The following is a 13,169-nucleotide window of genomic DNA, read 5'->3' on the forward strand; positions in this document are numbered from 1 at the left end:
GAGAAAGTTAAGATTTCAAAACAACTGATATTTTCTGTTTGTTCCCTAATAGATAATGAGAATTAAGGCGGTGCCCAGCTGTAGCAGACCACACCTCTAATAGATGACAGAATGGATCCGAAGACTGCAGGACCTGGACACAAATGAGACCTGGACACAGATGCCCTAAAGATGACTCCCATCGTACTTTGTGAAGAGGATGACATCACAGAGACATCACACCAAGAAGAGACTGTCCAAAAATTAGATTTAATTGTTGAGGGATTATTTAAAGGGGTGTGCCTCGACATGTGTTGATTTTTTTTCCTGCTGTCAGTAAATAAGAAAAAGGTTTTTTTTCATCAGACATACCGACGCCTGAGGCCCTTTAGCGCCGATCCCCTTTGTTACTTGATATTTTATACTAAAAATTGCATTTTCATGTTTATTACAAACTGAATGCTTCATCGCATACATATACTCACACATTCTGAAACATATTACGTTAAGATGGAAAATTAATGGATTTTTGTCAGTTTAACTGTTATTGCAGACACTGACAAACAGGGGGACTGTTGAAGATATATATAATTGATTATTATATATATATCATTTTCCTTCCTTAAATAACTTTTCTCTTCTCCCCACTATATCAAAGTACATAAGCTTTTGTATGAAGGAACTGAGGCTCAGTACTTTTACATATCAAAGGAATTGGCCTCCAATCAGATACATCAGCCCATCCCACAGAAGTTTTGTAATTAACTTCTGAAGACAAAACTGCCCTTTTGGATCAGACTGATTACGCAGATACACACAGCAAGGATTATCTCCCTGTATGGACTGAAAAATAGTAAAGTATATATGAGCCCTTTAATAGGGCTCTGCTGACATTGTAAATATGAGTAAAATGTACTCTGTGTATTGTTAGTGATCTATAGACTATAGGAGCTACAATAGGCTGTGTTGTAAGCTTTCTTATAGAGTCACAGACCATGTGGTCTAGCTGTTAAGAATGGTTTTTGTTTAAGGTAATACTGTAAGCATAGAAAGTAATGTTGCATGGGATAGTCATAGAATTAGATGTCATTGTAGTAAGTGTTTATTTTGCTTAAGAAGTGATGCCGTTTAAGAGTTTAAAATTAGTAATATCTTAGGAGTTTGATTGTAACAATACAATAGACTTCATACTTGAATAGTATTGTATTTGATGTAGCAATAGTGTGGCTTCTCTGTGAATATCTGCTAGATATTCATACTGTATTGTATAACACTTGAAGTTCTGATTGTTGAGTTTAATACTGACTGTATTTGGTAAATCGTCTGGCTGGTCTGTGCTCTCATCCCCTCCCCCCCTATGTGTGTAATTGCTACTAGTTAAACAGATGTGTGAAAAGACTCTTGCTGGGAAGTTTTGTAGAGATCTCTTCCCCCCCCTCTGCTAGACAAGAAATGTTAGTGGACATATGTGGTGGACTAGCTAATACTGCATGTAATGAGTTATGGGTCTGCCCTGACGTTGAGGCCTTGTGAGATGACATGAGTTTGCAACAAGCATGGCAAGTCAGCCATTTTGGATGGTGACTACATTGTAAGATGATCTGAGATACACACACACAGTTACATGCGCACACACACACACACACATGCATAATTAATAAGTTATTGTACCTACACACAGAATGCCATCTATTATATGTACCGTGTGTAAGATTATGTTATCGAAATTATATTATTACATTATTGTACAAGTAAAGATTCTATTTCATACATATATATCTGCGTTGTGGTTATGAATTTATAATGTCTTGATATAGGAGATAATATATATATATAAATGTGTGATACAGTAAATCAGGTTTAAAGGTCTGAAGTAGGCGTGTCATACGTGGTAAAGCGTAAATGCATATGGTAAGATAACAAGTGTATCCAGGAACAAAAGAAGAAGATAGCGTGCGCAATTATGGCGTAAATACGGGTCCTTTAACAGCTGTAAAGCATTTTAACAAGGAATCCAATCTCTGCATCCCCACCTAAAAAAACACAGATGACCACTGCTGTGCCTATATTCATCTTTACAATACACTAATCACCATGCATCTACAGCCATATGACACAGTTGCCAGACGTCTTCATTCCTGCTACCATTCGACTGGTTCACATAGGCAACTGTTGTAGATGCCATTCCTCCATTAATTTCCCTCTCATGTAGATGGGAGCAGGGCTTCAATAAAATTGTTAGTTTAGAAAAGATTGTGCTGACTTCACGGACTGTTGCACTGTTACAAGCACCAGGGAACCCGCGTAACTGCAAAGGTAAATTAAATAATAAGCAGGAGATTGGATTCACACGCAGCTGAGTTATATGGATGGCACACCACAGGAGTGTTCTGTATTGGAAGCCTGACAGCAGTGGTATCTATAGGAACTTTATCTGTGAACGTTGATGATTGTATTTTATTACCCTTTTATATATCATTATCTGGGTTGTATATGTAATGCCAAATGCACCTGGGATTTGACTATTAGTCTCCACCAACAATGAAATAGAGTTTAATATTTTATAATCTATATGTTACTTGAATATTTTATTAAAGTGATGACATGAAGTTTTAAGCTTAGCGCTCTCTCTTGTGTATTTTTATGATTTATCTAGCTAAACGGTAGCGATAATACTACGGGAGGATAGGACTCTGAAGGATACAGAGATTGTTACTTTGGAATGCTGAAAGCATGAGGCTGCTGGAGGGTACATGCTACCATTTACCCTGTAGCTTGTGAATGTTGTATGGTGTTATACAGGCGTAATAAAGCCTTATTTTGGATATATTGTGGTTTAACTGAGTGAGTTGAATCCCACGGAGGGTAACCACCGTGGTTTCTACACAGATGGCATTTCATTTTATATTGTCAGAGGCGTAAAGTCTTTGTTGCAGAACACATGCCCATTTATTTTACTGAATAAAGTAAAAGTGTACCTCTGCATTACCAGGGGTGCAGGAGCTGTAGGAGCTCTCTCTCTCTTATTGTTACTCTCTGTGAGACTGTGTTCTGGAATTATTGATATATTTTTATGTTACCGGCACATAATTGACATTTTGGATCCCACATTTATTAGGGACCATACCTTGGCCAGTCTTGAGACCATCTCCAGATTATTGGTTATATTATGAGATGCATGTTTATATGTGTTGTTTATGTGCTATTTAAATATTTGATCAATAAATACATTTCTATTAATATCACTCTATGCTTGCACTCTCTTTTTCTTTTGGCTTATTTGTTTGTAATGTGACAGTTCCAGATTATGTCCCTAGAGAGTTGCAGCAGAGTGATAATAATTTGGAGTCTTGCAGCGCCTTATATTTTTGTATGTCTGTTTCTATTAGAGGATACTTAAATTATTTAACTGTTAGGCTGGGTACACACTACAATAAATTTCTCCCGATGCGATATCGCTAACGATTTTACAAGCAACTGAAAAAAAAAAGTCCTGATCAGCATGCCAATTCAAGTGTACTCACTAAGCACTTTTTACAAGATTTATCTTCTGACCTGTGCTCTTCATCTGTCATAACCATCAGCTGAAAAGATGACTCTGCACATTCTATAGAGATCGTTAGTGCATAAACACTGTACAATCAGTACAACATTATTCAATCGCTGAACAAGAGTTTTAGTCTGGTTTAAAAACCAAATCAAATGCTACAACGGATTTGGAACAATAATCGTTCATCGTTGGAGCGTACACACTAATCGATATCAGGTTGAACGGTGAGTCTATCGTGTGATTGACCCGATAATCAGGTGAAAAACATATACTATGTACTCAGCCATAGACATACTGTCTCTGTAACCTTGATTATACAATGGAATGGCTTGACTGAATTAACTATTTGGCTGAATACACTTAACAATGGTTACGTTTGCGTGAAACATTAAGATATTTGACACATTGCATCTGCAGCGTTACATGATCTGAGTCTGTAATACATTTTGATACAATAACATTTATATTGATACATATTAATACATTTACAATGCTATTTTAGCCAGTATAGTACTGTGGAGACACATTGCACATAATCTGGAACTGATTTAATGAGCCATTCGCAGTTTCACTGTACCGGCCGTGTGTAGAGGTGGAGATGATGGTCAAAGTACTGGACCAGGACGACAACGACATTAAAAAAGGTCAGTAGCACATGTAGTGTACCTGTTAGAAGGACTTTATTTCATTCTAGTGTCACATAAAGCAATGTAAACTTATTTGTAACCTAATTTTTTTATGTCAGAATGAAAAATTTACGGTGAGAAGGCCTGTTTAGATACCACTGATACCACTAATGTTACACCTGTTAGCAAACAAGAAAAAATTGAAAAAGAAAAATATACTAAAGAAGTTCTACACAAAGGTATTTCAGTGAACATGTGTAGACAACTAAATGCTTTGGGCACATACCTGTACCGTTATAATAACCAAAATGGCGCCTGTTTTCCAGAATGTATGGAGGTTAAGCCCGCTATTATTGCGATTTCGCCACAGGGACCAAAATATAAACTGATCTCGAGCAGTGTGCAAGGTGAGAAAATGAGAGTATTTATGTCGTTGAATATAAATTACAGATATAAAAGTTAAATGGTAAATATTTCCTTGTATCATAGATAAAGAAATCAAAGGGAATAGAAACCCAAGCGACATCAAGACCTGTTCTGCCACAAACCAGTAGCACCTTTAAAAATACTAAATACTAAAAAAATACTCTGCAGTACTCTGCGCTCTGATTGCTATGGGCGCGCTCACTTCTCATGCGGATCTTTCAGACAGCTGTGTGTGTGTAAAATTTTTTGTACCTTTTTCCTGCAATAAAAATGTTGCATGAACACTGTGTGGTTTATTCTGGGTACTTCACAATTATAAGTTAATAAAGGTTAATATAACTTTAATATACATCGATACAAAACACAAGTCAGTGATGTGCGGATTCCGCACCACGTGGGACTGGGACAGACATCAAAAAATTTACATACACACACCCCCAGGTTTGTGTTTTGCATGAATATTTTAGTCTGTGATGTATATAATTAAGACCATTTCAAGATAGTAGTGATAGTTCTGGGCCCCTTATTATGCAATCACAAATCCTTCAATGTTGAGGAAACAGGAGAAAATTCATATCCAGCAGTTTCTCCCAACTTCCCAGTTGTCCGTCATTTGGTTAACATATGGTGAGAATTCTTTAAAGGGAAACTGCACCTATATGGATTTTGTTTAGTGTTTAATTGTGCAAAATAGACTCTAGGGATCTATAATCTCTATCCTAGGTGTAAGTATTTGCCATATGCACTCTCTAGTAAAATATATTTATCGTATTTGCTATCTTTGGTGGGCCTGCCCTCATAGATCACCCCTCTATGGCTGCCCCCTTCTATGCATTATTTTGTTCATCATGATCAGCTAACAATAGAGGAGCAAAGAAAGCAATTTCCACCACTCATTACAAACCCAATAATGTGTGTTGTGTTTGTAACACATTGGAAAGGGTCAGCCATAGACAGAGGACTCAGGACAGAAATGGTCACTGAAAATTTAGGAGAAAGAGAAATCTTCTAGGAAATAATTTTTAAATAGAATATTCCTTTAAATAATGTCTATAAAACTCCAAACCAGCCTGTTTTTTGGGTGACTTGATTTTGCTCACCCTTTTTCTGTCCAACATTCAAAATCAACATCTATTGCTTACAATGCTACAAGTGTTGAGATTACCTGTCAAAGATCTTTTGTGGTTGAATCATGCTGTACATAACATTGGCCATGTGATCGCGTGCAGCAATTACCTCTGGAGGAGGGTCATACTTATTCACTGCTGCCACCTAAACATTGTCCGGAACGTGAAAAAACAAACATTGTCATATCATCTTTTACTAGTTTTACACAGCTAACTAGCAGGGAGCGTCTGAAAGAAAAACAAGTGCCCCAGTTTGCATTTCCAGTAAAAATTAATCTGAGCGAAATATGTAATATTTGCTAGATTTACAGACTATACCAGGGTTTCACAAACCCAGTCCTCAGGGCTCCCTAACAGTGCAGGTTTTCCATATCTCCTTGCTGGAGCACAGGTGTATTCATTACTGACTGATACATTGAAACAGATCCACAGGTGGCCCTAATTATGTCACATGTGATCCAGAAAACCTGCTCTGTTGGGGAGCCCTGAGTACTGGGTTTGGGAAACCCTGGACTATACTATACAGTGACATCCGACTCATCTATTGTAAACCCTCATATTTCATAATTAGTTCTGCCCATGTTACATTGGCACTTTTAGCACTGAATATAGATCAGCCACAGTAACCCTGAGCATATCCACTCGTTACACCTTTCACATTCCTGCCACACTACTAAAGATACACTCTATAAACACTGCAGGTTTTATGTGATAGGAACCAGCCTTTACACTGTCTAATGTGCTGGAGAAGGCGGAGTGGATAAATGGCTGATATTTTACACATTGAGTACTGGAAGCACCAATAGGCAGCTACCTCAAGTCTTTTGATATTACTTAAAACACCACTATGTTCTTTTAATCCAATAGGCTGACTACACTGCAGCCTAAGGCGCAAAGCTTTTGGGGGGGTGCCAAAATTTTGTGGTGCAAAATTGTGACAAGGAGAGGTATAAACTGAAATTCATTTCAAAATATTAGAGAATAATTGTTCTCCAACGTGAAAAGAAAACACGAAACAAAAAAATAGAAATGCTTTCATCTTGATGTATTCCCATGGTAAAGGCGAAAGACAATGATTCACCCTTAGTAGCAATCCTTCATGTCTCTGTTCTGCTATAAAGTTCTGATTTTAATGAAAAGGAAACGAATGTTGGTGACATTTTTATAAAGCTAAGTGGAAATGATTTTCTAAAACACAGGAACATAAGCTTGGGGTGGGGGGGGGGTTGAAGGAAGGCGGATTTTAACTTAAGGACGAGTTTGTCTCTTCTACCTATGGCATATTAGCCTGGCATGGAACGTGAGGGGGCGCTACAAGCCTATTGGCCTAGAGCGTCCTGTCTATCATCATTTCATCTCTAACCCCTATTGGGCTGTTCCTAGGCAAATTGTCTCTGAAGGTGAAACTTGAAAATGGATACACAAAAATAGTAATCTTAAATAAAGAGTGGCGCACTCTGCACAGGTCCATACAAATACTGAGAATCACAAATTGCAAACAGAATAAAAAGTGGTATTCTGCATATGGAAAGAATTTTAATAATCAGAGAAATCATTAACGTCAGATCTCTAAAAATCTGGATATACATAATTTTGCTTTCATTTCCAGACATTCACTTCACCGGGGTATTAAAAACATACATACAAGATTCAGAAGTTTCAGTTCAAGTTATTCCAATACCCTAACGCATAATTCATTTATAAACCACACTTGTCCACTCATATTTCACAGCCACAGAAATCAGCCTTAATTCATTTATGTTCTCATCAGCCGCTGCAATGCCCAGTGCATTTATTTTCCATCAATCCATTCTGTCCTATCTAGTAATTCAATTACATTCATTGTAGATGTATACAACCAATATGAAAAGTATCATCCACACAAGGTCCCAGTTCACATACAAATGGAGATAAATACCATTTAGGAGGCTCTCTGAAAGGTAGTGTATACATATAAAGTAAATCCTTAATTAATATGGAAGTCCCTCACAGACACGTAATAGTAACTAAGAGTAAAAGTAAGCATACAACAAGGAATAGTAGACAATATTTAGGAAAACAGTTGTAAACAGGCAACAATCATATGATGTAAAGAGGAAATGGACAAATCAACAACAGCAAACATAGAAAAGAACAGCACGTTCATAATCAATAATTTCAATGTAAGGAACACTTATGTCACACGCAGTGTTCTACAATCCCCATCATAATATATTAAGTTTTGCAATTATGTAATTTTAAATACTAGTTTCAAAGAAATATTAGTGTATAAACTGAGGATAACAATCGGTCGATTTTTACGTTAAGTACAGAATTACAGAAATGACATTATACTGCTGGTCTACACTGAAAGATGGAGAACTTTCTAGGGACAAGTTTAAAAAAACGTGGCTGTAAATTAGGAACAGGGTGATAATAATTAAACTGTACCTTTTGTCATCTCTTTCATGCAGCAGGGTGGGCAATTCCATTATAATAATTCAGAAAACAATAATTGGGGGCTGATTATACCCAGTGCAGCAACCTAAGCTCATTTGTGGTGTTCATGTTTTCCAGCCTTTTCAGCTACGATAAGTCTTGTCTACTAGACCATGCCAGCTGAGCCCCACTTGTCTACCTCATTATGTCTCATCGTGATTTAATCATAGAACATCTGGCTACTGACCACTTATGTCTTGGCTGCCTCCCTTTCCTACTCCAATCTCATATGTCATCATATATCTTTCCTGCTCCAATCTCATATGTCATCATATATCTTTCCTGCTCCAATCGGCCCCTATGTGTCATGTTTGTCCCACGTTTTATGCCTGTACCCTGTTGCATTATAATTACGTCTTGCCTATCCCTATGGGATCTAGACATGTGGCAGTGTGTATCACAGTCTCCCCCTAACTGGCTCACAAGTGATATCTCAATCCTACTTTTATTTGTGTGCTCCCTGTGACAAGCTGCTGAACCTCCTGACTTAGAGAGAGGTAACAGTGACCGATGGGGTTTGCAGCAACTGTGGTGCAAGAACAAACAATGTTTTGGAGTGACATTAAGTCACAGTACCTAGAGATGGACCTAGTGGTTAAGTCAGTAGTGCCAAAGGTTCTGCCAGATACAATATCCACACATGGCATGATCCTATTTTCATTATCAGTGACCAAATTTTCACCCAAGTTGTTAGGGTGGATTTTTATTTACAGTACAACTACAGCTTAGTCCACATGAACATAATAAAGGAAAGAATGTATTCCTCTGAAATCAGTAGGACGGGATTACTGGCATATGTAACTGTAATTTCATTAAACAATTAAAGATCAGATTGCTTGCCTTTGGCGATTCATGCAAAAGATGTGATTGGTTAAGCTGTGCATTTAGACTGAATTGTACCTTTAATGTAATTGATTTCACAGCTAGTTTGTGAAGAAGCAATTTCTAGGACTTGAAATCTCCATACTGATAATGAATATGAAAATACATTTCTGAACACTCAAGATGCCGCTGTCTTTAACACCTAACATGTCATTCCTCTGGGATCAACTATATTTTCCTCACTGAGTCCCCAATGTAATCACTTGGCAACACTGATTGCTCTGGGAAGATGTTTATTAGTCAGTAGGAAGCAGGTGTACAGATAAATACCTTCTCCTCAACTTTGATCTTCTTCAGATCCAGTTCAGTTAAACGCTGCAGCATAAACAGCACTGACAGCCAGTACTCTGCTTGTTCCTAGAACAGACACAATGAGACACTTAATGGTAAATCAGTTACATTTAGTTGCAGTTAATTGCTATATTATACATTTACATATGAAGTGGCAGATATGTTCAACAGAGCAGTACAGAAGATACGCACAAGAAGCTTCACCAGTGGAATGCCAAGGGAGAAAAAATAACAAAATTGCATTTCAAGTTGCAAGGAACGTATCTTTGTTATTGATTAAGAATTTTCAATGTATGCGACTAGTAGCAAAAAATTTAAAACAATAAAGATAAAAAAATTACTGAGAAAAATCTGCAACGTGAAAAATAATTTCTCCTATGCGATTTGCTGCATTACTGCATGTTATTACACAGATATAAAAAGGCACTCAGAATGTGCAAGCACCACAAAATGGTGGTAAATATTTTATTAATGTATTAAAGATATGCCAATAAATATTTGGCCCCTTAGACTCAGTAACTGGTTACACCACATTTACTAGATGTTTCCTGCAGTCATTAATCAGTCTCTCACAGCACTTTGGAGAAGTGGGACAAAGCTCCTCCATTGTGGGTTTTCTTGCATGAACTGCTCATTTCTCAATTCAGATCCTGTCGCAACATCTTAATAACGTTCACTGGGCCTCATCTTAGAGTCAGGAGCAAACCCAGCTAAAGGACAAACCATGTTGCAATACGCAGAGTACAATTTCTTTTTACATGCAAGGTAAACACTGCCACTTGCTCCTGCAACACACAAATACTGTGCAACATGACTGCTAACTGTAAATGAGACAAACAAAACAAATTCGGCGCTGTAACACTAGTCTCAGTCAATAATGAAATATATACATGAAAAAACGGGTATTAGTGGTAAGTCCCGATGCTTGGAAAAAACCTGTGGGTTTAATACTAACAATAGACCAAACACAAACCAGCGCTGGGACTTAGAACCAAACCCAGTAGATAATCCACGTTGGTTAATAGTCAATTTACATGTGGCATTTTGGTTGTATCAACCCACAGTCAGATCCATATTTCAAAAAGAGACCGTTTGGCATATCAGTTAATCTACCCAGGAATAATCTGTCCAGAAGCAGGGCATAACACTGTCCATGAATTCACAAGGAGCTCACAAACGACATTTCAAGATTTGCAGACCTTTCACGTCTTGGCTAAAATTCAATGTTTGTGATTTCTCTAATCAGAAATACACTCAGCTCAAAATGTGCACTCCCTCTGATGAAATCACTTCGGTGAAGAAACGCGTAAGGGTATACTGCAGAACTTACCGATCCCACTGCTTGGACGGCAGATCTTAGATATGTCCACACACACCATTTCAGCTTGATATCCTGGAGCTGTAAGCTACGAACGGACCGAAGGTGTTCTAAATCTACTCCAGTGCACACTAATACGGAGTTCGGTTAATACACACAGGAGTCTGTGTCATTCATTCGCGGAGACTGTGACCGGAAACTATGACATTTATCTGAGGCTGCTGAGGAATCACATTTCGACCTCAGGAAAGTAACGGACTATTTTATTATTATGCATGTTGATGGCTAATATCTAGAGCTTTCCTAGCCCAGCTAAAGGAATATGTGTGCCGAGTTGATCTCCAGGCTAACGATATAAGTGTGTACCCATCTGAGAACTCTATTATCTTATCGGCAATACAATCTAGAGTGATATTATTAGGCATAGCCTATTGTTATTATCTATGGCGCTATTTTGGAGGTCTATATAGCCGCTAATATCCTACATTCCATCCATCAATATTATCGAATCTATTCATGTGAACCAACTCTCATTAATTGGAGCCATTATAGACTGCCTTTATTCACTCAGTCCGTGCATGCAAGTTAGGGGAGGGATTGGTAATCAGTGCACTGATATATGTTTGTATCTTTATTGATATTTATTGTATTTTTACATGTTTTTATTTTAATAAATTGACTATTAACCAACGTGGATTATCTACTGGGTTTGGTTCTACGTCCCAGTGCTGGTTTGTGTTTGGTCTAACTGTAAATGAGGTCCTAAATGTCTTGTACAACCTTGTGTCTCTTAGAATAGTGTCTCGCAGTACGACCCCAGATGTGTTCCAGCTTCCATGGAGGAATGACCTGATATTCTGCCGATACAGAGCAGAATTTATGGCTCCTTCAGCGATGGCCTTCTTGGTCCTGATGCAGCAAAGCATCAAACAATGACACTACCACCAGCATGCTTGACCACTGTTATGAGATTCTTTCTGAGGAATGCTTTGTCTGCTTTTATACATACACATTTTGGCTGCTCTTATAGTGAGCAGTGGTTTCTGCCTTGCTGCTCTGATCACTGATCACATTTTGTGCTGAGTGTATTTCTGATTAGAGAAATCACAAACATTGAATTTTAGCCAAGACGTGAAAGGTCTGCAAATCTTGAAATGTCGTTTGTGAGCTCCTTGTGAGTTCATGGACAGTGTTATGCCCTGCTTCTGGACAGAGTATTCCTGGGTAGATTAACTGATATGCCAAACGGTCTCTTTTTGAAATATGGATCTGACTGTGGGTTGATAGAACCAAAATGCCACATGTATTCTGGAAGTTTTCAGCAATCTCTTTTGATTTAGGCACAATGTCAATATAGAACCTGTGACCAGAAGAACTTGTCTTTAATGGTATTGGACAAAGTCATCCAAATTTCTATTGGGCAAGGATAACCTACCTACCACAAACCACAAACATATCGGACAAACTGACTTTTTTTTTTCACAGTACTGAGTACTCCAACACACAGAGAATGAAATAATGAAGAACAGGAATTATCGTGGGGGGGCATAATTACCTGCAGTGGATTCTTTGAAAGATTTAGAACATGTAGCAGAGGCAGCTCTTCAATGAAAGCAATTTCACTTATTTGACATATCTGTAAATGGAAACATTGTAAGTGAAACATAAAAGTAGTAATCAAGGACATCAGTGAAACAGATACATCTGTGAGCAGTTTCTAGTTATGTCCATCCTACCATGCATCAGAGACTGCTAAAGCATATGCCTGTAAATACATTTCCGTACACACAGCCATATGAATCTATTATATAATGCACTGGTCTCCTGTATATACCCACAGGGACTTACCCAGTGCCGACAGAAAGGGGTATAGGGATATAGGAGGTAATAATGCCAAAATGTTAGTTTATATCAGAAATTGAGATACAAGAGAGATGCTACAAGGGGGCATGAACCAGGTCACTATACTATACAAAAGTTGTAGATGGCAGATATCATTGTGTGCAGTTGAGTTTAAATAACTAAAATGTTAAAGGACATTTTGCAAAGTAAATTTGCTACCTACTTGTTGTCTTCTTTTACTCTCTGTACATTGTACGTGATAACTGTCTTTTCTCACATCACAATCTTTCTTACGCAGAACTATCTTCCATGTCGGTGAATAAGGTCTAAATGTTTAACTTATATAAAACTTCACTAAAGGTGGTTTCAGTATTTAAAATTTTCCCTTTAGTGAATGTAGTTATTGCTTTATGCCTATAAGTCATTTTTAAAATGTTTCTCAATAGAAGACTTAAAGGAAACCTCTCAAATCTATTTTTAGGATGTACTACCAAATCTGTATCTAAAGTACATTGGAACACAATATTTTATATGTTTCTGTTCCATTTTCTAGTTATTTTCTTTTTCATAATGTTCAAAATTACCACCTAGAAGACTTGGTCAGCAGGAAGGACATGAATATTCACTACCTGACACAGCATTTTGTTATC

At 37.6% G+C, this 13,169-nt stretch overlaps 1 protein-coding gene across 2 annotated transcripts in view; it reads right to left on the reverse strand.

Annotated features, from left to right (window-relative positions):
- Positions 1 to 13,169, reverse strand: part of LRGUK (leucine rich repeats and guanylate kinase domain containing) — a 75,162-nt gene that overhangs the window by 35,343 nt on the left and 26,650 nt on the right. For both annotated transcript variants that reach the window (XM_075208545.1, XM_075208544.1), the window contains exons 8-10: positions 12,233 to 12,313; positions 9,339 to 9,425; positions 5,747 to 5,853 (exon numbers count right to left, since the gene is read on the reverse strand). In XM_075208545.1, coding sequence (XP_075064646.1) covers positions 5,747 to 5,853; positions 9,339 to 9,425; positions 12,233 to 12,313 — 275 coding nt within the window. The remainder of the gene's footprint in view (positions 1 to 5,746; positions 5,854 to 9,338; positions 9,426 to 12,232; positions 12,314 to 13,169) is intronic.

This window comes from Mixophyes fleayi, chromosome 4 (assembly GCF_038048845.1).
Source record: "Mixophyes fleayi isolate aMixFle1 chromosome 4, aMixFle1.hap1, whole genome shotgun sequence".
Lineage (NCBI taxonomy): Eukaryota > Metazoa > Chordata > Amphibia > Anura > Limnodynastidae > Mixophyes > Mixophyes fleayi.